The sequence below is a fragment of the Leopardus geoffroyi genome, chromosome A3 (genome assembly GCF_018350155.1).
Source record: "Leopardus geoffroyi isolate Oge1 chromosome A3, O.geoffroyi_Oge1_pat1.0, whole genome shotgun sequence".
In the NCBI taxonomy this organism is placed as follows: Eukaryota; Metazoa; Chordata; class Mammalia; order Carnivora; family Felidae; genus Leopardus; species Leopardus geoffroyi.
The window spans coordinates 113953693-113977656 of NC_059336.1; the positions used below are offsets into that span (position 1 = coordinate 113953693).

General features: G+C 40.0%; 1 protein-coding gene and 1 pseudogene across 1 annotated transcript in view; one reads left to right on the forward strand and one right to left on the reverse strand.

Moving 5' to 3' along the window:
• The window catches only part of TTC27 (tetratricopeptide repeat domain 27), a 187106-nt gene that overhangs the window by 161839 nt on the left and 1303 nt on the right, over positions 1-23964 (reverse strand). The window contains exons 2-5 of the mRNA XM_045447193.1: positions 23344-23521; positions 22819-22948; positions 16154-16294; positions 10552-10654 (exon numbers count right to left, since the gene is read on the reverse strand). Of these exons, the coding sequence (XP_045303149.1) occupies positions 10552-10654; positions 16154-16294; positions 22819-22948; positions 23344-23521 (552 nt within the window). The remainder of the gene's footprint in view (positions 1-10551; positions 10655-16153; positions 16295-22818; positions 22949-23343; positions 23522-23964) is intronic.
• Positions 1834-2355, forward strand: LOC123581261 (annotated as a pseudogene).

The window sequence follows — 23964 nt, forward strand, 5'->3', positions numbered from 1 at the left end:
TTAAAAAATTAAACTCAGGAGCACCCAGGTGGCTCAGTTGGTTGAGCATCCAACACTTGGTTTTGGCTGAGGTCATGATCCCAGGGTCGAGGGATTAAGCCCCGTCGGGCTCCATGCCGAGCATGGAGCCTGCTTAACATTCTCTCTCTCCTTCTGCCCCTTCCCTGCGTATGTGCACGTGCAAGCTCTCTCTCTCTCTCAAATAAAAAAAAAAAAGAAAGAAACGAAAAGAAAACTGAGGGGCGCCTGGGTGGCGCAGTCGGTTAAGCGTCCGACTTCAGCCAGGTCATGATCTCGCAGTCCGTGAGTTCGAGCCCCGCGTCGGGCTCTGTGCTGATAGCTCAGAGCCTGGAGCCTGTTTCCGATTCTGTGTCTCCCTCTCTCTCTGCCCCTCCCCCGTTCATGCTCTGTCTCTCTCTGTACCAAAAATAAATAAACGTTGAAAAAAAAAAATTTTTTTTAAATAAAAAAATAAAAAAAAAAAAAAGAAAAGAAAACTGAACTCAGATAGCTTACTCACTCGTCACCTCAGTTGTTAAGTGGCAAAGCCAGAATGTCAATCCACACTTATTGGAAAAAACAGGGGTGAGGGGGGAGTTGGCAAAATGAATATAGAGGTGATGTTACACAACCCAACCTCCTTCATCACCTAGTTATCTGACAAACACTTACAGCTAAGAAACAGATATCCTTTATTTTACTCTGAACCGAAATTAAAATGAGTCTGAAGAGGTGTTTTTCTATATACTGCCAGTCCTTTTTAAAGAGATTCTCTGGACTCAGAGAGTAAGCAGAGATGTACATGTCTTACTTTAAAAGACAGACAGGCATCCAAACATGAATTTCTCGCAACGAAACTCCATCAGTAGATTTCTTCCACACAAACCAAACTCAAGAAAAGCAGGAAATGATGACATTCAGTGCTCTTAGTGCTTTTTATTAATTTTTTTCCTTCTATCTGCCCACTATTCCTGAGTGTATAGCCATTTTTCTCAGAAATACAATAACCTTCTATCATCTTAGCACAGTTCACAAGCGACACAATTTTCCTTAGTTGTCAACAGTAAACTAATTTTCCCTTAAGGTTCTGGATGCAATATATATCAAGGGATGTAAAACTTGGCCAAGCTTTTTAAAAACCTCTCAATAACCAAAGAAAGGCCATTTCTGCATGTAAGTAGACTTATGACATTGTGATAGACCATGTAAGTCTAGGGAAGGCTGTCAAATTTAAACTGTCCTAATAACACATAATTAAGTCACATAAATGCTCAAAGCTGATTGTCTGTATCTATCTTCCCTCCTACCTACCTACCTACCTACCTACCTGTGTGTATTCAGGTGGATATTAGAGTAATTGGCTTTCATCTTCTACTTCTTCTGTAGCTCATATATTCAGGGGTCAAAGACTGTTCAATAAAAATAGGAAGACAAGCCATGGTTTTTTGTTTTTTGGGTGTTTTTTTTTTTTTTTTAAGAATTAGTTTAATCTTTAAATTCCAACAGCATGACCAATTACTTTCCCAATAAAAACACCTTTAAAAAGCTAGATTTAGGGGCGCCTGGGTGGCTCAGTCGGTTAAGCGTCCGACTTCGGCTCAGGTCATGATCTCACGGTTCATGAGTTCGAGCCCTGCGTCAGGTTCTATGCTGACAGCTCAGAGACTGGAGCCTGCTTCGGATTCTGTGTCTCCCTCTCTCTCTCTCTGCCCCTCCCTTGCTCATGCTCTGTCTCTCTCTGTCTCAAAAATAAATAAAACATTAAAAAAAATTTTTTTTAAAAGCTAGATTTAAAGTCTGGACTTAAAATGTTTAATAGACAGTGCAGGCCAGGGAGGGCCGCAGTCATATACCAGAACTCATGGCTACAGGGCCAGAGCCAAGTGAACCCACCACGGGAAAGCCCTTTAAGATCCTAGGAATTTTAGATGCTGAAAACATTCCCTGGGCGTGGCATTCAATATTATATGAATGGCTCTTTAGGATCTGTTGTGGCTGGCCTTGAACATCTTTTGTTAACTAGTAGATTTAGGAGATAATGTGATATTGGTGTAGGAGGATTTATCTCAGTGGCTTTAGGATGCTGGTTCCATTGTAGGTGTAACTATACAAGCTAAAAACCCAGGAGACAATTGCCAGAGAGAAAATTAAAAATAAGATTTTATATGAAAGTACCCACCTTGCTCCTGACCTGAAAGAAAACAAACCAATGGCAACAGCAGCAACTGAGCAAAGTCTCAAGCAGAGAAAACCCAAATATAGCACATTGGAGTCAGTGTGAACAAAGCTAAGTCAGCTATATTAAACACTGTATGTACCATAGGCTTTCAATCAAGTAAATAAAGTGTATGTAAGAATAAATAAACAAAAATAAATAAATAAACTAAAATAAATAAGAGGTTTGAGGGCGCCTGGGTGGCGCAGTCGGTTAAGCGTCCGACTTCAGCCAGGTCACGATCTCGCGGTCCGGGAGTTCGAGCCCCGCGTCGGGCTCTGGGCTGATGGCTCAGAGCCTGGAGCCTGTTTCCGATTCTGTGTCTCCCTCTCTCTCTGCCCCTCCCCCGTTCATGCTCTGTCTCTCTCTGTCCCAAAAATAAATAAACGTTGAAAAAAAAAAAAATTTAAAAAAAAAAAAAAAAAAAAAAGAGGTTTGATACCACTGTGCTGAGAAGAAAGTAAGGAATCCTCAAAGAACAAAAACTGAATGAAAACTGAACCTCAGGAATTACGCGAGCACCGAAGCCATATTCTGCCCTGAAGCTACCTACCAAACCTTGGGGACCTTAGAATTCCATTTTTATGGCTGCAACGAACACCAAAGACAGAAGATGAGGCCTAGACCCACCCAAAGTAGCCAATCCAGCAGGAGAGTCCATTCAAAGCTGAGACCCAAATTACTGTATCTTCACTGAGAGGTTAAAAAAAGAGGTTAAGTCTGCCATGCAGAAGAGGTCAGCAAGACTGGGGCACCTGGGTGGCGCAGTCGGTTAAGCGTCCGACTTCAGCCAGGTCACGATCTCGCGGTCCGGGAGTTCGAGCCCCGCGTCGGGCTCTGGGCTGATGGCTCGGAGCCTGGAGCCTGTTTCCGATTCTGTGTCTCCCTCTCTCTCTGCACCTCCCCCATTCATGCTCTGTCTCTCTCTGTCCCAAAAATAAATAAACGTTGAAAAAAAAAATTAAAAAAAAAAAAAAAAAAAAAAAAAAAGAAGAGGTCAGCAAGAAAAGTGGCACTGGGAGAAGGGGGAAAACAATTATCCTAAGAATCCATAACCGTAAGCCAGCTTTTACACATTTGTGACATCATGTCTAAACAGGAAAGCGCTAGCCAACGCCAACTCATTTCCTCTAAAAAAAATCCTTTTCTCCCTATCTCCATACTTCGCAAGCTTATTTCCTACTGCTGCTCCTCCAGTGTTCCATCCTTCTCCTGCCTCTCTCCCTTCCTCAACAATTTCCCTCTCTTCTATCCTATGACTTTTAATAAACATCTACTGAATTATTATATATGCTTCGAATTACACCAGATCCTATAGCAAGGTTTAAGCCCTGATCTTCCCTAACAAGATATGGGGAAAAGAAGAGCTAGGAAGAGAAGACCATAACAATTACTGTGAAGTGAAATTGTATGGTACTGATCATAAATACCAAAGGGGGCATATCCCTAAGACTAGGATAGTTGAACAAACCTTTTCAGAAGGGCAGGCCTTGAAAGATGGGTAGAAATTTGGCTGCAATTCACTTCTAGACCATAAGGCTCACAAAAGAGGGGCCCACGTGAGTCTGGTTCACTGCTCTATGTACCCCCTATCATAGGTGGCCCTCAATAACTGTCTTAGGAGTACGCAAATATTTAAAAACCTTTTGACAGCAACCATCAAGATGGAATCCAATGTTCTAAGGACCAGTTCCTGCCTACCTGTTCAACCTCATCACCTGCCACACAACCCACCCTCACACTCTGCTCCAGCCATTCCAAACTACCCAAATTCCCAAACCCACAGAGATGTTTCAAGTCTCTGTACTTCTCTTAATACATGTTATATACCTTTTCCAGCTTCATCTAATAAATTCTTAATTCTTCGAGAGTCAGTTCAAGCATGAGGCTCTTTGTGAAGCCTTCTCTGATCTCTCAGGTTTAGATTAACCACATCCCTTCCTATCCCCTTTATGCCCTTTTTTCTACTTGTAATTTCTGCCCTTGCCCCACTGAGTTCTTCAATATCCCTAGCACCTGGCACGGTGACTGAAACACAGCAAGCATTCTAAAAACAATTTGTATTAAATATCAAATTGAGTAGCAAATATAAAGTCAAAGGTAAAACTGGGAACAATTAAAGACTTTCCTAATGCAAGAAAGGGACATGATGTAAATGGTATTTAGAAAAACCAATCCAGTACTAACGTAGAAGGAGAGGGAACGAAGGCCAAGAATGAGTCTGCAAGTCAGGGATAACCCTTCAGACGTGAAATGACAGTGACAGTAGCCTTAAGTAACTGGGGGCTGGTCATATAGAAAGAAGGACAGACCTATCCTGTCATTGTCTGTTGCTCAACAGCAGTCCTGTCCAAAACATTCTCTGACAATATAAATATTCTCTAGCTGCACTGTCCAAAATGGCAGCCATTAGCTACACATGGCTTCTGAGCACTGCCAATGTGGCTAGTGAACCTGAAGAACTGAATTTTTTGTCTTTTCTTTTACTTATTTAAATTTAAATAGTCACAGATAGCTAGTGGCTACTATATCAGCACAGCTCTGGCTAGCAGTTATAAGTGACAAAATCACAGATGTTTTTAATTAATAAAAGGAAGCACTTTGCCGCAATTACAGATCCTAACAATGGAATGCATTCTCTCTCAAAGTAATTTCAGAAAGTTCCCAAGGGAAGACGAAGTAACTCTTTTGGATACAATCTTGCAATGAATTCCAGCATTAGGATGAGTGGAGAGCTAGCCTAAGAAGAATCACATTATTTTATACCTGGAAAGGCTTCAAAGATCAGTTTACACGGAAAGAATCCTTAGTTCGGAAGTCAGATGAGCTGTCGAAGTGACAGAGGAGAAACTAAAAGCCAGATCTTAAAACATCATATTCTGTTAATTGTCTTGATTGTGGTAATTTCACAGGTGCATACATGTGTAAAATATCATCACACACTTCAAAATATGAGTAAATACTGTAGGTTAATTATTCTTCAAAAAAGCTATTAAAAAAAAAAAAAGGAAAGAACACTACATGCACCGCTCTACGATCCTCTGTAAACTCTTCAGTTCTATCTCATAAGAGTGGTTGTGAGGAATAAACTAGTTCATATACTTAAAGACTTAGTACAGGGCTTGGTACAGAGCTAGCACTGTAGAAATGCGAACTGCATTATCCTTATCAGATACTAGAATTCTGCCCTACTGACCAGTTGCAGAAATATAATGGAAAGAAGAGTGGGAGGGATTTGGAGTTACAAACTCTACATCATAGGTCTGGCTCTTGGGCAATTTGAGTCACAAGTCTTTGTAAAATGAGTTAGTTAGCTGAACAAAATAATCTCTAAAGGGCCTTTCAAAACTAAAGATTTCGGACATGGCCTAGGATAAGAGTGGTAGGAATGGATGTACATGGGACCCTTAAGGAAGAACTGGTAAGATTTAAGAACTGGCTAGATGCACAGTATCATGGAAAACAATGAGTCAATTATGAACACACAGTTTCAAGCTTTGGATGACTCAAGGTTTAAGTAAAGAGAAGAACATGTCAACTCAGTAGATGTATATTATTTTAAAAAACCTGTAGGTTCTCCGTGGAAATGAATATTCATGACCTTCTGGATACAAATGTCAACCAGTACATTTAAAATGTGTGCTAAAACCAAAATCTCTTCTTATAAGATTATTTTAAGGCTATTTTAAAATGAAATTCCTACAGATAGTTATGTTTAGTGTATTTAATAACACTCATTGCAAAGTATCAATTTTTTTTTAAATCAATGCACTCATCAGTCACCAAGAGATTAATCTTTTGATCAGCTCTTTACATGAGGAAACAACTTAACCCGAGAGTTACAGAGTTGCCCAGAAATGTTATAGCAGAACTCCCGGACAAAGCATTTCAAACTTTTCTCTTACACACTAACTTCTTCATAAGCTCAATTTTGAAGAGCTAAACTACAATATTACATCTCATGCACTATGTCAAATGCATTTTCGGTATACACTCCCATAATAAATGGTTGTGTGTGCATCTAAGCCATCTTTCAGAGAATCATGGGTTTCATTGGTGTGACATCAAAAAGAGTGCCTAGATCACACTGAAGAGCATACTTTGCAAGACTCTAACTTACTCATTTCATACATGTGATCAGTCCAGCAAAGTTCTGCTGACAGTGTGATGGGCTCTATTCCACTACACTGTACTGATGTCACATTCCTGGACAAAAATATAACGACCACAGTTGTTCATGAAATCCTCACTTATGTTTCATAGACTGAAAAAAATCCTGCCAACTTTTTGATGATCCTTCAAGGGCAACATTTCAAATATAATATCCTTCTCTGGACACTGAGTAATATTTCAGTTGTAACTGACTGCTTGGTCAACATTTGGGTCAAATCCCAGAACAAAACATTTTTTTAAATAAAATTGTTTATGAAATGTTGCAGTTGAAGACTATGTGCAGACCTACTTAAACATAGCCAAAATGGACGAATTTATGACTAGATAAAATGAAAAATGTCGTTGATTAGCCTAGAATGGCAACATAAAAAATGCTTAGTTGTAAGGCAAAGTAAATGATATGCTGAAATATATTGCAGAAAAGAATCAAGACCACTTGGGGAATGAGTCACTTACAAGTCATATTTTCCAGATCTTAGTTAACCCTTTCTGTTTGGAAACTTAATTTTACCCCATAGAATAGAATTCTCTCTAAAACACATCATATGGTCCTTCCTTTTTAAAATGGCACATAAGGCAGGGGGTGGAGGGTGCCTGGGTGGCTCAGTTGGTTGAGCATCCAACTCTTGATTTCAGCTCAGGTCATGATCCCAGGGCCTTGGGATCAAGCCCTGCCTCAGGCTCTGCACCTAGCATGGAGCCTGCTTAAGATTCTCTCTCTCTCCCTCTGTCCCTCTTCCCCACTGTGCACTCTCTCTTTCTCTCTCTCTAAATTAAAAAAAAATAATAAAATAAAATGGCACTTAAGGAATGTTACTTTTTCTTTTCTTAATAATTAATAATTATGAACATTAGTCACTGTGCTGTGATAAAAAACGTAGCCATAAATGCAAGTTTATATAATATAGGAATAAGGGAAGAAATGTGACTTTCGCTATAACAACTGCATCAAATTCGATTTCCCATAAAAAGAAAAAACAACTCCTAGTGACATCTTTTTTGTTCACTTTTTGTTAACCAGTTTTCCATAAAAGTACAATGAAGCGCAGGAAACCGTATAATATCCTAAGTAGTGTAATGTAATTACCTTTCTACAAAATTAAACAGTGGGCTGAATCCTGATGCAATCTTACTTCAAATGCTCTCACTATCCTCTGGAAAAGGCAACTTTTTCTCCCCATAACTATCGATGATGTTAAAGTCATCCTTGCCTTTCAAAACTTTACCCAATTTCATAAATTAGAAGCTCACCCCCCTCTTCCTCCTTTGCACTATGTTCATTTATGGAGTATACCTCACATCATGTCAAAAATATGCAATGGCATGAATGGGGGAGACTCAGTCTACACAGTTTTCATTTTACTGAATACAGAGGAAAACATGTCTGCTAAATGGGGCGTCAGGTATTCATTTTCTCCAAGGTTCACTCTGTATTCATTTTGAAGAGAACTCCACCTTTAGGCAATGCTATCAGGAGAGATTCAAAGTCCATATGGCATCTGGGTAGGATCAATTTTTCTCCTAACTGCTGTAATATTCCTTTTTTTTTTTTTTTTTAAGTAGGCTCCACACCCATCATGGAGCCGAAGGTGGGACTTGAACTCAAGACCTTGAGATCAAGGCTTGAACTGAGTTCAAGAGTCAGATGTTTAACCGACTGAGCCACCCAGGCGCACCTGTAATATTCTACTTTTTGAAAAACTGTTGTACAGAAGTTAAGTCAGATAAAAGTTGCTACTGAAATGGAGAACAGATGGAGTTCTAAAAGTGCATGTAGAAAGGCCTCAATAAACCTTAACTATTCTTATTCAACAAATGTGTACTAATTATTTACTATTTTCCAGGCACTATGCTAAGTAGAAAGAAGCTTAAAAACAAACAAAACAAACAAACAAACAAACAAAAACAGCTCTCAAGGAGCTCCAGTCTAGAGAATCTATAGTCTTAGTGAAAATAAAGATGGTTCAGTAGGCTAAATCTGCTCATAAGAATCTTTTATAATCCAAAAGCATTAAACCAAAACTATTGGTCAGAAAAAGCGAGAGTCTGTTTTTCAGTTCTGTTACTTAAGAAATACCATGGTATAGGGGTGCCTGGGTAGCTCAATCAGTTGAGCATCTGACTTTGGCTCAGGTCATGATCTCATGGTTCATGAATTCCAGCCCCACGTCAGTCCCACTGCTGTCAGCACAGAGCTAGCTTGGGAGCCTCTGACCCCTTCTCTCTCTGCCCCTCTCCTGCTCACACTCTCTCTCTCTCAAAAATAAACGTTAAAAAAAAAAAGAAAGAAAAGAATTACCATTGTACAGAAAAGTAAACTCCTTACATGTAATAAAACAACTAATCTATCATATGTCAGGTTTAAATCCCATAGCAGAATATATATATATATATATACACAAAATTTGATTTAACATGCCCTTGCTTGTTTCATAGCCTTGCATTACCTAAAGTCCTGAAAGAATATAAATGGTCTAAGTCTCAGTTGGCATACACAATATAAATGAATCAATTATCATACTGACTGAATATTTTCCTTACTTTCTCCCTTTGAATAATGTACAGATGTTCATTTTATCTAAGATTAGCATATGCTTATGTATTTCTATCCTAAAATAACAACAAAAAAATTGAGACATTAATTTCAACTAAATTACCTAGCTTAGTAGTATTTACTGCTGCACAAACTAACATTCTCTCCACTGTATTCTGGCCTAGCTTGTTACTACATAGAGGTACCCTTGAAGGAAACAGACTCCAGAAAGGTGTGGGAGCTTCTTGTAATGACATATGCACACATGTTAACAGTCGTTTTATGCCTTCATGAGTGTGCTACTCCACCAAGTACAGATCACTGCTTCTCCACCCAGAGTGACAAAAACCACCGCTTCCCCCCCACGGCCCTCCTTATCCAAGGCGGACAGGTCCCAGGGCCCCAGTGGATGTGAGAAACCACAGTAGAACCAAACCCTTTTCTCTCTCTCAAAATATCTTACTGTACTGTGCTCACCCTCCTTTGTGGTGATGTGAGATGATAAAATGCCGGTGTGATGAGAGGAAGTAAGGTGCCTGACGCAGGCATCGTGATGTAGCATTAGGCTTCTTCTAAACTTCTGACAATTGGTCAGAAGGAGGATTATCTACTTCCAGGCCGCAGATGACTGCAAGTAACCGAAACCATTGAGATGGAGACCATGGAGAAAGGAGAGTACTGTTCACACATACGCACATGTGCACGTACTCACGCCATACATACTCTTGTTATGGTGAAAGGACCATGGGCTTTGGAATCAGACACACCTAAGGTCAAACCCCTTCTCTGGAACTCCGAAGTCTGTAACCAAGTCCAAGTTCATCTGTGTTCAAGTGTTCCTTCACTACAAGAGAATCTGTTTTTGTTTTGATTTGTTTGGCAACTTTTGCTAAGAAGAATCATTCCAAAAGCCCAGGGAAACCAAGTATCAAGGTACCCAAGATTTTTCTCTTTTCAAAATGCTTCCCTAGGAAACCTGCAAGGTATGTGTAGCAAAGGCAGTGGGAGGCACTGACAGAGGTGTGTGGTTTCTACTTTCATTTATATTTTAGGTACTTTTGTACATGCATATTACTTGTTATAGTAAAAAATAATACAAAATGTAAAAATGTCTCTCCACCTATTGCCATCCTTATGAAAATGTATTTTCTACCAAATGTGAAAAAAAAAAAAAGGCTTTCTTCAAGTACTCAATAGGACAGAGGATAAATAATTTTCTATTTTGCATGTCATTTGGCACAATTTACTCCAACTCATTAATGAAGGAAGTTTTTTTAAACAAAGAAAGTTTGCATTTGTTTCCAAAGAGGCTTCTCAGATTAAAACACAGACAAAATATTAAAATACTTGTAAGCCACTTGTGATAAAATCATGGCAACCTACATAAAACAAATCACTTTCTAAATAGGTAATATAAATTACAATGATGACCTCTTTTTAAATTCAAAGGTGAAAAGAAATTGTATAATCTGACACCCTAATAATTTGTGATATTCCACATCCAGAAGTAAAGGGGAGAAAAGGAAACCACCTCAACCAAGAAGTTACTATTACCTGTAAAAAACTAAACTAAAAAGGAATATCTCAGCCAAGAACTTCATGCCCGCATCAAACAAAATCTGCTACATACCTTCCCCAATACAGTCTCCGGCAAGAGCAAAGAGCTGCGGTGAGCGCTCCTCCAGCAACTGCTGGTGAATACTCACACACCTCAAAGTCCACCATGGCAAGCTCTAGGGAAAAAAAGAACCATGTAAACTGACAGTAAAGGCCCCTCTGGAAAACAATTTTTCCACTAACTGAAATTAGTGTTTAGAATTTTTTTTAACACTTGCGAAATTAAACTTACTCTTCGACAAACTTATCCACCCACTGCTCTGTCTTTGATGATGATACTCACATCAGCTTCTCCCTCTTTCACAAGAACCCCTCTGCTCCATTCTCTCAGAGCCTGTATTTTAAATCAGCTGGGCTTCCTGATGCTGTTGAGAACTTACGACCTCGTCCTTTAAAACGTCTGCTGCTGTCAGCACCCTTCTCCTCCATGGCACCCCCTCAGCGCCATAAACCAGGCAGCAACTCGCCCAGGAGAACTCCAGCAAGAACCTCCCAGAGGCAGGGAGTGCGGTGGGCATAGGAGGGCGGTGATGTTTTCTCTGCTCTGAACTTCTAGCATATTATTTGTACTACCTCCTTTGCAAACACAGTCCACTGATTCACGCAGGTCATCCCTAGCTTTCAGGGTCGCCCACCATCTACCCAATAAGGTAAGAAATCACGTCCTGCCCATCTGTAGGTCCTCCTCAGAGCAATATATTTTGCACAAACTACACTGCAAAGAATACCCTGGATTCAAATATTCCCCAAAACTAAGAAAATCCCTTCCACACCCGGCGAGACCCTTCCATGAAGCCTTCTCCCACGAGTGTGGCACATATTAGTCTCTCCCTTCTCTGAACTTCTACACTGTTCCTAGAAGTTAGCACTGCATCAGGTGCTTGTTATTCAAGAGTATAACTCTACCTGGTCCAAACATTCTTGAGGATAGAGACTGAATTTCATACAGTGTCTTGACTGTGGCTGAGAACACAGTAGGTTTTTCTCTATTGTCTGATGCTGTTCTCACTTGATCACTATTTCAAAAAAACTTGATCCTTGGGGCGCCTGGGTGGCTCAGTTGTTTGGGCATCTGACTCCTGGCTTAGGCTCAGGTCAAGATCTCATGGTTTGTGAGTTTGAACTCCGGATCAGGCTCTGCACTGACAGAACAGAGCCTGCCTGGAATTCTGTCTCTCGCTCTCTCTCTGCCCCTCCCCCACTCATGCTGTCCTCTCTAAAATAAACATTAAAACAATAATAAAAATAAAAATAACTTGCTCCTTATTAAAAAAGAAAAAAACAGAAAGAAAACAACAAACAACAAAAAGCCAATACAAAAGTATGTACAGTGAAGAGTGAAAGTCTCTCTTCAGCTGACTCAGTGCCATTCTTCTCCCCTGGAAAAATCCATGACAAAGGCTTATAACCTTCTGGATCTTCCACTATGCATATATGAGTGTATGTGTACATGTGTGAAGAGTGTATGGGTGAGTTTGCAAGTTAGAAGTATTAAATATTTTTGATAGGTTCACTCAAATATTAAGTATGACCATGCATTGAATCATCTAAATTAAATATTATAACTATGCTATTTTGAATATACTGCATGAAAGTATGGGGCGCCTGGGTGGCGCAGTCGGGTAAGCGTCCGACTTCAGCCAGGTCACGATCTCGCGGTCCGTGAGTTCGAGCCCCGCGTCGGGCTCTGGGCTGATGGCTCAGAGCCTGGAGCCTGTTTCCGATTCTGTGTCTCCCTCTCTCTCTTCCCCTCCCCCGTTCATGCTCTGTCTCTCTCTGTCCCCAAAATAAATAAACGTTGAAAAAAAAAAAAATTAAAAAAAAAAAAAAAGAAAGTATAAGAAATCAATTTTTCCTTTTTTTTTTTAAAGCAGTATCTACTGGGGCACCTGGGTGGCTCAGTCGGTTAAGCATCCTATTCTTGATGTTGGCCCAGGTCATGATCTCATAGTTTGTGGGATCGACCCCTGCATGGGTTTGGGTTCTGCGCTGACAAAGCATGGAGCCTGCTTAGGATTCTCTCTCCCTCTCTCTGCCCCTTCCCAGCTCACATTCTCTCTCTCTCTCTCTCAAAATAAATAAACATTTTAAAAAATAAATAAAAGCAACATCTACTAATAGAAGATCATGCTTAACTATCAAAAGCATCTTTTTTTTTTAACTTGAACTTAATGTCTTCATTTGATTAAGGGGTAAACTGCCTGGTTCCCTCCTACACTGCTCCACAGCACATTGCTCCAACAATGGTGCGGTCACAAATGAATTTTGATTCTGTAACAAAATCCTTCTTAATTACTGATGCTGTTTCCTTAGTCCTTGTGAGGAAAGGTAGAATTATCTAATAGAGAGAAGTTTCACATCATGTTTCATTTACTTCCCAGAGGTGTTGCCTCATCTTCCTTCTTTTCTATCACTAAGGCTAACGACAGGCTACATTTCGATTATCTATCCCTGAACTGCCATCAGCAATAAGTGACTCAGGTTTGGCAGCCCACCCTTCCTTTTCTAGACATGGGAATTCAGACAGAGCGAGTCAAAGAAACTGTCCTTTTAAGAAAACCTACGACATCAGGGGCTCAGTCAGTTGGGCCTCCGACTTTGGCTCAGGTCATGATCTTGCAGTCTGTGAGTTCGAACCCCACATCAGGCTCTGCACTGACAGCTTGGAGCCTGGAGCCTGCTTCAGATTCTGTCTCCATCTCTCTCTGCCCCTCCCCTGCTCTCATTGGGTCTCTCTCTCAAAAATAAAATAAAAACATAACAAAACAAATTTAAGAAAACCTACATCATCAGATGCTGAACCTTTAAAAATCAGATCTAAAAGTTAACTCTTAACCCCAAATCTTTATCTGGGGTGAGAGGGAGTGTGAAAAAAATAAAGAAAGCATAGCCTATTTTTCTACTAGAAAATAAAAGTGCCCTTATCTGTTTGCCAAGAATTGCTTAATAGAAAATCTGAGGCATTAATAAAAAAAGACATTTGAAGCCTCACTCTAGTTTCTAGATCCTGTCTCCTGATTTTAGCACTTATGACAGAATGTTCTGATTAGGAAGTCACACTAGTCAATAACCTCCTAAAAGGCAGGAAGCATAAGTGTACTCAAAAGGCACCCAATAAATCTTTGCCAGCTTGGCCCATTTTTAAAATAATTATAAATAAGGGAAACTGATATTCCAGAGAAATTTACTAGCATAACGTCACACAGCTGTTAAGCGGCTGAGCCAGACAAACTCTGGTCTGATTTCGAAGCCAAGACTCTTTTTACTCAACATTTACATATTACTAATACTAGTCTATATACTTCACAGATTAGGGGGTTTGGGGAAAATCACCTTCTTTTATGGTTCCACAAAAATATCATTATAAACAACTTGATATATTCTTCATGAGTACGTCTATTCAAAGCTAACTTAAAAAGGTTAAAATTAACTTGGTTAAGTATGGGATACTTTTTTACTATTTTATCTTCATTTATCAAAGAAGTCATTTTTATAGCATCATTTAGAAAATGACATATTACAGGGGCGCCTGGGTGGCTCAGTCGGTTAAGCATCTGACTTCAGCTCAGGTCATGATCTCGCAGTCCGTGAGTTCAAGCCCCGCGTCAGGCTCTGTGCTGACAGCTCAGAGCCTGGAGCCTGTTTCAGATTCTGTGTCTCCCTCTCTCTCTGACCCTCCCCCATTCATGCTGTCTCTCCCTGTCTCAAAAATAAATAAACGTTAAAATATATATATATATATATAAAAAAGAAAAAAGAAAATGACATATTACAGACCCAAAGAAGAAAGAACTTTCCTGTTTTCACTGAAAGGGAAGATTTCAGCACAGAGTGATCTCTGCATGGTGATGGGTAACAAGACAACAGGGTTGTAAGCCCAAGTCAAAAGTTGTTTAGCACCTGCCAAGAAATTCAGGTAACTTGTCTCTCCAACCCCACAAAGTATGACATTTACAACCAGCTGTTCAAATATTTACTTGTTCTCCTAAGTTGATAGTACATATCTTTTTTTTAAAGATGCTTAACTGCTAGCTGATGAACGTTTCCCACCAACAAAATTTAAAACTGTCTCACTCATTTACTACTCTAGTCTCACTACAAAGAAAATAATGTCATCTGGCAGCCCCATGCCTCAGTGACACTTTCTTTAGAGCCAAATACTAGTCATTCTAGAAAAGAGCATTTCACTCAGATCAACTCTAGAAAAAATTTTTTATTCAAGCTAACATGACTAAACAATCAAAGATAAGGCCTTCTATCTACTCTGACATTTGAAGCTCATCCAGTAAAACCCTTTCCAGTACAAGCGATTCCAATTCCTCTGGCTGTCATGACAGTCACTGAAAGAGGCAAAAACTTGCCTTCCTACCCTTACTTGGGTATGAAATACTTAGGAAAATAAGCCCTTACACAGTACAGCCCGAGTCTACATTTTGCCCACCGAAATACTGTTTTTCTTAAAAATCTTCAGCCAAAACTTGGAAATTGGGAGATTTCACATACAATTTAGATTTATCATTTCTGGGTCTACATCCTCAAGTTGCCACAATTAGAACAGGAGTCCGCAAACTACAGTCCGCAGGCCAAATCCACCCCACTCCTATTTTTGTACAGCCTAAGAACTAAGTACAGTTTTTACATTTTTAAAACACTGGAAAAAAACAAAAACCAAAAGAATATTTTGCAACATGTGAAAAGTATATAAAATGTCAATTTCAGTGTCCATAAATAAAGCTTTATTGGTACACAGACACACACCATTCGTTTACAAACTGTCCACAGCTGCTTTCACCGCACAGTGCAGCCTGAGGAGCTACAAGGCACACTGTGCAGGTGGTGACCTCCACTAACCCTCAAAAGACACGCTTGTATCTCTCTTGGAGCTCTGTCACTCCTACCGCATAGTAGCTTTCTGTGAGTAGAGCAGGTCTTCTCACTAATTTATATGTGACCTAAAGAAACAATGTAACAGACATTCAACAAATGCTCTACTAAATCCAACCCAAATGATGAACCAAGGTAGGATGTGGGCCAGGAAACAGTAATTAAGATTGACTGCAAGAATACTAAAATCCTGCCTCCTGCTCACTATCCCTACAGGAAATTCATGAAAGACCATGAAGGATGTTTTCAAACCTTTAAGATTCAGAGAATCAACATTTACATACACTCACACATACACAACATACGTCTATACAATCCTTTTAAAGGGGCTCAATATAATCTCATTTTATATTAGATGAAATCTCATAAAAGGAGAAAGTTTTTGCTTATTTTCATTAGATTTTAATTTTTAACATTTTTTTAAGTTTATTTATTCCTTTTTGAGAGAGACAGCACAAGTGGCAGGGGAGAGGGAGGCAGAGAGAGAGGGAGACACAGAATGAAGCAGGCTCCAGGCTCTGAGCTGTCAGCACACAGCCTGACACGGGGCTTAAACTCATGAACTGTGAGATCATGACCTGAGTCAAAGTTAGATGTTCAACTGACTAAGCCAACCAGGCATCTCTATTTTCATTAGATTTTAAAGTGATATACCTAAAGAAGACTTAGAAAACACACCAAAACACTGTCATCCCGGGGTATGAACCACCTACCGTCTTTTCTCCCCTTACCTGAATGGCTGTCAGTTTATGTCTTATATTCACGAGAATAACTCGTGCTAGTAAGAGTAGTATGGGCTTTGAGGTCAGGCTGTAGACTGATTCCCCGTCTAGAATAAGCAGATTCAGAACAACCGCATCCAGTCCTTTGACCTGAAAAAAAAAAAAAAAAAAGTAAGCCAAGATGATGTAATTTAACAAAATATTAATCTTTATAGATCTTACAATAACACATATTTTCCAGTTAATTCAACTTTGAAACAAAGGCATTAATCTATTACACAGCAATTGGCACTGGACAGAATCATAACATTATAAAGGTCCCTGGAGACCTATAAACCCAGGCTGCCCTAACAGATGGCCACCTACATGCCTATACTTTAGAGGAACAGGGAAGTCAAGAAAATGCTAGTATTGAAGAGGTTTCACGACTTTATAGATTTACTTACAACAAAATAAAAAGCATCCCTATGTTAAAGTATTTACATTAAACACATTTCACATATGCTTCATTAGCTGGCAAACGTCATTACAAAGCAGGTCTGCTCCATAATTCCTAAGCCAAACAGCCAGCTAGATCTTACACATCAAATGCTGAGTGGGCCTAAAACTATGGACCAGTGGGAGCAGAAGGCTGCAAAAAAAGACATGTCTTTGGAAAATCCAGTCTTTAGCTAAACAGAGACTTTCTACTATGGACAAATCACCTGCGTTTTCTAAAATGTGCACTGTATAGTTTTGACAACTGCCACAAGACAGACAGCAGGAATGCTTACCCAATAGAAACATGAGCTCCAAGGTCACAGACACAGGACAGTGTCCCTTTTCTGCCTCTTGTTAGTTTGTGGATATAGGTAAATTTTTGAACTGAAACATCATTAACTACAAAATGAAATCATAGAACCCACACCTTATAGGGTACGTGTAAGGATTAAATTAAATAATCCAAATAATGCCAGTGCCTGGGGAAATATATTGTTGAAGCATTCGATACCGGCAAGAAATAAAAAGCTGTGGGTTCACCCGCTGTCCTCCCTTCATCGTCAAGAAGTGTAATAGAGGAATAAAGAAAAAGCACCACCAAACTGCAAACAAAGCTTACCGCTACCTACACTAAGGCCAGAGGAATTTTTTTTAAACCTCAATAATTAAGAAACTATTTTGAAGTTACTACAACTACCTCAATTTTAGAAGGAAACAGACACAAATGTTAAGTGCAGTCAAAAATCACACAGACGTCAGTGTCTGAACAGAGATTCCAGCCTGTTTTCCAACTCCCAAATCAGTGTTCTTCCTAGCACCCCATGCTGCCTTCCCCACGGACCGCTTCCTGCCCCTCGGCAAGGTTCAGGGCTATGTAAGCATTAGGAAGAATGCAAGCACCGGGCCAGGATCACTTCCAGCCTTCCGACTAGGACCACTACCTTATGGTGGCGTGGCTACTAAGATACAGACACTGGAAGAGGACCAGGTGTGGGGGAGACCCTCACCATGAGTTCAGTCTGAGACACGTGAGCACAAGGCGTCTTGCAAGACCCCCATGCATAGGTGCCGAATATACCAGCAAATATACTCAGTTAAGAACTTGGGAGAAGAACCTGCCTAATGTGCCAAGACTAGATATGCAGCCTCATTGAGTTCTCTGTCACACAAAGATGTCAAAATAAGGATATAACCACCCTTATTTCCCAAAGTCCAGACCAAACTGGCACACTACAAGAAGATATGACATGCCTTTAAGAAAAAGAATCTGTGGGGCACCTGGGTGCTTCAATCAGTTAAGCATCCGACTTCAGCTCAGGTCATAATCAGCTCAGGTTCGTGAGTTCGAGGCCCCCATCAGGCTCTGTGCTGATGGCTCAGACCCCACTTCACACCCTCTGTCTCCCCCTCTCTCTGACCCTCTCCCGCGCTCCCCCACTCTCACACACACTCAAGAATATATAAATATTTAAAAAAAAAAAAAAGAAAAATAATCCATATTCTAATCACTTTGAAATGAGAAACATAACTAACCGTTCTAGCACACGTTTAGATCATTCTCTTGCAAATGAAATCCCTAAACAGAAGCAGCAAACAAGTAATTTATTAGGGTAACAAATAAAAAATTATACAAAGAGATAGAGACAGCCCATGATATACCACCTGGGTATCATTACCTCTAATACTCAAAGCAGGGGTTGGTTACTAAACCTCCTACTCTTCAATTCAAAACTCTCGGGAGATGGTAGTAACAAGACAAATAACAAATAAATTAGTGAATGTATAAATAAGTACATTTCTCTTCCCAGTGCTACCTTGCATAATCAAAAAAATGAAATGCTTTCTTATCTTCTGCTTAAGTCAATCAGCCTCTGCCTACACCCGAGATATAACACTGATATTGCAACTGAGTTCCAAATGTGTTTCCAGAGGTTTTGGGAAATTGTCCATTTTTAAAGAGGATTGTTTAGGGGCACTTAGGTGACTCAGTTGGTTAAGTATCCGACCTCGGCTCAGGTCATGATCTCACAGTTTGTGAGTTCGAGCCCACATCAAGCTCTCCGCTGTCAGCACAGCTCACGTACTGCTCAGACATGGACCTTTAGTGCTATTCCTCTGAGACCGGTTAGCATCAGAAACCAGAAAACAGTGTTAAAAATGACAAGGCCACACCACCATAAGGTAGTTGATCCTGGCCCTGTCCTTGCAGCCTTGCTAATGATTAGCATAGCCCTGAACCTTGCTGAGGGGCAGGAAGAGATCTGTGGGCAAGGAAAATGAATTTAGCTTTGGTCACTATACTCTATGACAATAAAATATATTCACAAATATTTGTGCTTCACAAGAGCCAAGAATCATGAATTACCACAGGAAAATGACTATACTCATGTGTTTAAAAACTTCAATTCCCCCTACCTTCCAAATTCTTGGATTGCTGGAAAAGAGTATAAATTGAGTATTCCTTTTGTCTTTTTTTTTTTTAAGTTTGTTTATTTATTTTGAGAGAGAGCCAGTGCAGGAGGTGCAGAGAGAGAGAGAGAGAGAGAGAGAGAGAGAATCTCAAGCAGGTCCCACACTGTCAGCACAGAGCTGGACACAGGGCTTGAACTCATGAACCATGAGATCATGACCTGAGCCAAGACGAAGAGTCAGATGTTCAACAGACTGAGCTACCTCGGGGCCCCTTGAGTATTCCTTTAAAAACAACCTAACACAAACAAAGAAATAAACAAAAACAATCTGACATTACCAAGAAGAAGTGAACATGTGTATACTCTAGGGCATAGCGATTCCACCCATGGAAATATACACCACAGAGGAGCTTCCCAACTTCCTGCTGGCATGGGTATACAAGTGTGTTAAAAGATCATCCCCTCAGGGGCGCCTGGTTGGCTCAGTCGGTTGAGCGTCCGACTTCGGCTCAGGTCATGATCTCATGGTCTGTGAGTTTGAGCCCCGCATCGGGTTCTGTGCTGACAGCTCAGAGCCTGGAGCCTGCTTCAGATTCTGTGTCTCCCTCTCTCTCTGACCCTGCCCCGTTCATGCTCTGTCTCTCTCTGTCTCAAAAATAAATAATAAAACATTAAAAAAAAAAGTTAAAAAAAAAAAAAAAAAAAAGATCATCCCCTCAGCCCTCAGGGTACCCAACTAAAGCCCAAGGGCCTCCTCCTTTTAGCACACTGCATCAAACAAACGCTATCATTTTTTCAGTATGCTATGCTTTGAAATTCTTGCAAATGAATTACCAGAAGATATGTTCCTAATAGCACTGTATGTAATATATTGGGGGGGGTAAAAAGGAAACATACCATATGGCCAAGAGTAGAACAGACATATAAATTCTGGTCTAGTCATGCAACTGGAATATTATACAACAGTAAAAGTGAATAATGATGTAATTTCAAAAATATATCACTGAGCCTAACAAGTCACAGAAGACGTACAGTATATGTCATTTATTTATAAAAGTTCAAAAATTGGAAAAATTAAACAGTATGTTTCCTGGAGTTACACAGGTGCTAAAACTATGAAGAAAAGCAATGGAATGATTAACACAAAATTTATGAGCCTGGTTCATGGGAGAGGGGGGCCAGGGCTGCCATCAGGAAGCACACAGGGGACCTTCTGAGGCAGTATTTCCCAACCTTTTCCAAGGCACAGCATCCGCAGAAGATGCTATTATTAGTGGTGCCCGGCAGGAACTAGCAAATGCTGCTAACCGGAGGAGACCAGTTCACAGGCTCCCCCAACCCAGCCCAGGCCCCACACGGACACTGCAATGACACAGGGCTTGACATCTGGGGAACAGCAGTCAGGAAGCTCTGTTCTTCAATGCTGCTAATGTTTCTCAGGCTGGGTGGTGGGAACCAAGGGCTTTTATTATTTAAACTGTATACACTTTATACGCTTTTTTGAATGTATGAGGTAGTTCTAATAAAAAAAAAAAAAAACAAAAAACCTAAAATCAAAGTCTCAAGGTTTCCTACAGTCTGGCCTGAATCCCATGAAGTCTGACCTTTTACTGCTACTCCAGCAAGCTCAGAGCAGCCCGTTCCCACAAACACTATGCTCTTCTCCCCTCTGACTTTCTGCTCACATGACTGCACCCAGACTGCATTTCTTCCTCTTCTCCACCTGTCCATTTCCTCATCACCCTTCAGGTTCAACTCACACTCCACCCCCAACTAAACTGTCTGACACATCCACTTTCAATACTGGTTAATTTGGTTAATTTCAATATTCTTACAGTCCAAATCTCTCATGTAACCTACTTTTCACTTCCTTGAATTGTTACCTGACTTTACAGGTGCTTCTACACCAGTAGAGAGCAGAAAGAGGACTGGATTTGGACCCAGAAAATGTGGCTTCCAATTGCCCAGCTATAAGACCTCTGTCAAGTTTCCTTCACCACCGGGAGCCTCTGTCTTCTCATCTTTAGAATACCTCAAACTGATGGAACACATCTCAATTAAGCCCCACTCGCCCCACAGAGCCATGCTCAACAAACACTTATGACTTTGGTGAGTTTTTAACGCCAAAGGACTGAAGAGGCAGAAACCGTTTCATACACAGTAAGAGAGGGAGTGAGATGTTCCACATAATAGCAAAGTTCTAGAAAAGTGAAGCAGATCTCTTTAAGTCACATAAGCTTTGGGATTTTAGTTTAATTACTTTGGATGAAAACCTCTGTAAAGTGCAGATTAAGTTCCCTTCTTAGAAGGGCATCTGGGTGACTCAGTTGGTAGAGCATCTGGCTCTTGATCTCAAGGTCGTAAGCTCAAGCCCCACCTCGAGCATGGAGCCTGCTTTAAAAAAAAAATTCCCTTCTTAGACATGAGATACAGATGATCCTTTAACCTTTCAGTAACAATTTAAGGCCAGGATTATGAATTTCAATTACTCTACTGCAACCTAATATAGTGACTCACTACACTGACAGTACAGTGCTAATTACTGTAGCTATCAGATTGTGGCTGCTTTTGTACTTCTCTTTCCACACCACCATTAGATTATTTTTTTTAATATATTTTATTTATTTATTTATTTATTTATTTTTTATTTTATTTTTTTTTTCAACGTTTATTTATTTTTTTGGGGGGACAGAGAGAGACAGCATGAATGGGGGAAGGGCAGAGAGAGAGGGAGACACAGAATCCGAAACAGGCTCCAGGCTCTGAGCCACCAGCCCAGAGCCTGACGCGGGGCTCGAACTCACGGACCGCGAGATCGTGACCTGGCCGAAGTCGGACGCTCAACCGACTGCGCCACCCAGGCGCCCCAATTTTATTTATTTTTTTAAGTAACCTCTATGCCCAACACGGGGCTCAAACTCGACCCCAAGATCAAGAGTCGCACACTCCACCAACTGAGCCAGCCAGGCGCCCCTCTACCATCAGATTATTAACACTTATCTCTAATAATTTAATTCCCCTTTCATTTGCTACTTCTAATTTTGAGAAGCTTGCTAACAGAAAACAGGTCACTTTTGCTGCAAAAGTTTTGGATGCTAAGGAGCCCTTTTTCTAGGCTTAGTGATTGATAGCTATGTCTAGATCTCTGAGGTGACTGGATAAGTCACTGTCACCACACTTCTCTTATAGAGTATGTCATACTCACCAAGCTCCATGCATATGCGCTGAAAAACTGTTGCAGAATTCGAACTGTATGTTCTACTGATAACATACTGATGCCAATCAGTAATACTGTCTTTATATATGGATAATAATTGTTATCACCATGGAGCACTTCTGTGCCAGGCACTTTAAAGAAGTATTTGTAATATAAAGGAAACCACCCATGGGATCCATTCTTAAGCACAGCAGCACAACTTACCTGCAATAAAATTAAACAGATTTCCAGTTTTGCTGCTTTGCCAGAAAAGATCTTTACATAACTGTGGTAATATCTGCAACTGGGTGACTGGTGCAGGTGCCTGGACTTTAGTAAAAAGGGCAACTAAGAGAGCTCCATAAATTGGGAGAGTTCCATGAGGAGTCTATGACTGACAATGGAACTTCTGGAAGTACTTGAAAATCTGACCAATGAACAAGCATTCTTACTAGGCTTTGTACAAGCTATACAGTCATGTTTTTTTTTTTCCTACCTGCCATTAACTCCAGGTTATAAAGACTAGTTCCTAAAGAAAAAAATAATAACACAATAATAACTATATATGACATTTCCAAAAAGCATACCTCACTGAACTGCTGGAACAAAAAGGATGGCAAAAAATCCTGAGGTTGTAAATCAACAAGAGGCCCCGTCCAGTTACTCTGAACAAAAAGTTGCAAACTGCTTACACCAATTAGGAATATCAGCTGTTGTCTGCATAGAAGAATAAAGAAACAAATATGAAACACTGTGTAACCACAACTAATTCCATTTCAGTTTTGTTAGGAAAAATGTAAAATATTAACCAACAGTTATTGAGATTATCCAAGTATTACAAAACAGAATTTCTGAAACCTGAACAATTTATGTCTCAATGTCCAATATTACAACAGTGAGCCACATAAGGCTCTTTTAAACTTAAATTAATTACAATTAAATGAAATGTAAAATTCTGTCCGTCAGTTGCACTCCCTATCTCAAGTGTTCAAAAAGCACATGTGACTATTGGGCTGTCATACTGGACAGCACAGGTTTTCCAATGACAACTAAAACCAATGTCTTTCTAGTAAATGTCTGTTTCTCTATGAAAATTTCAAATAAAATTCTACCTTTCAGCTGCGTCCAAATCTGTTGAGTAATCCAGGAATGTTACTATCCGCTTCTCAAGGTAGCTGTCAATCTTTTCTTCAGTCATTGTGGTTGAGTTAAAAATATTTTGAGTCAACGAATTTAAGAATATGGCCTCAAAGTTCCCTTCTAGCAGCAACTGTAAGAAAGATCCACTCTCTGCAATATAAAAAATTAGTCCAATAATCCAAAAGAACCATTTTTTTCAAACTGTAAATGATAACACCATTAGGTAAATCTACCATTTTAGTATGCAAAATTTTTTAAATGTATATCCTTAGAATGCCTACTGTACATTAATCACAAAGCACTGAGCAAATTCCCATCATTCTACAAACATCACCTCCTCTACAATTAGCAGCTCACCCATACAACGAGCAGCAAGGTAGAAGCTAGACCCAGGAATAATATTCCTCATTAGTAAGTACAGTAAAACCTTGGTTTGCAAGCATAATTCATTCCGGAAACACGCTTGTAATCCAAGCACTTGTATATCAAAGCGAATTTCAAGAACCATTGGCTCAGTTGTGATCATGTGACATTCAGTGACACAAGACATTGTTCATTTATCAGGTCAAACTTTATTAGAAATGTTTGCTCAT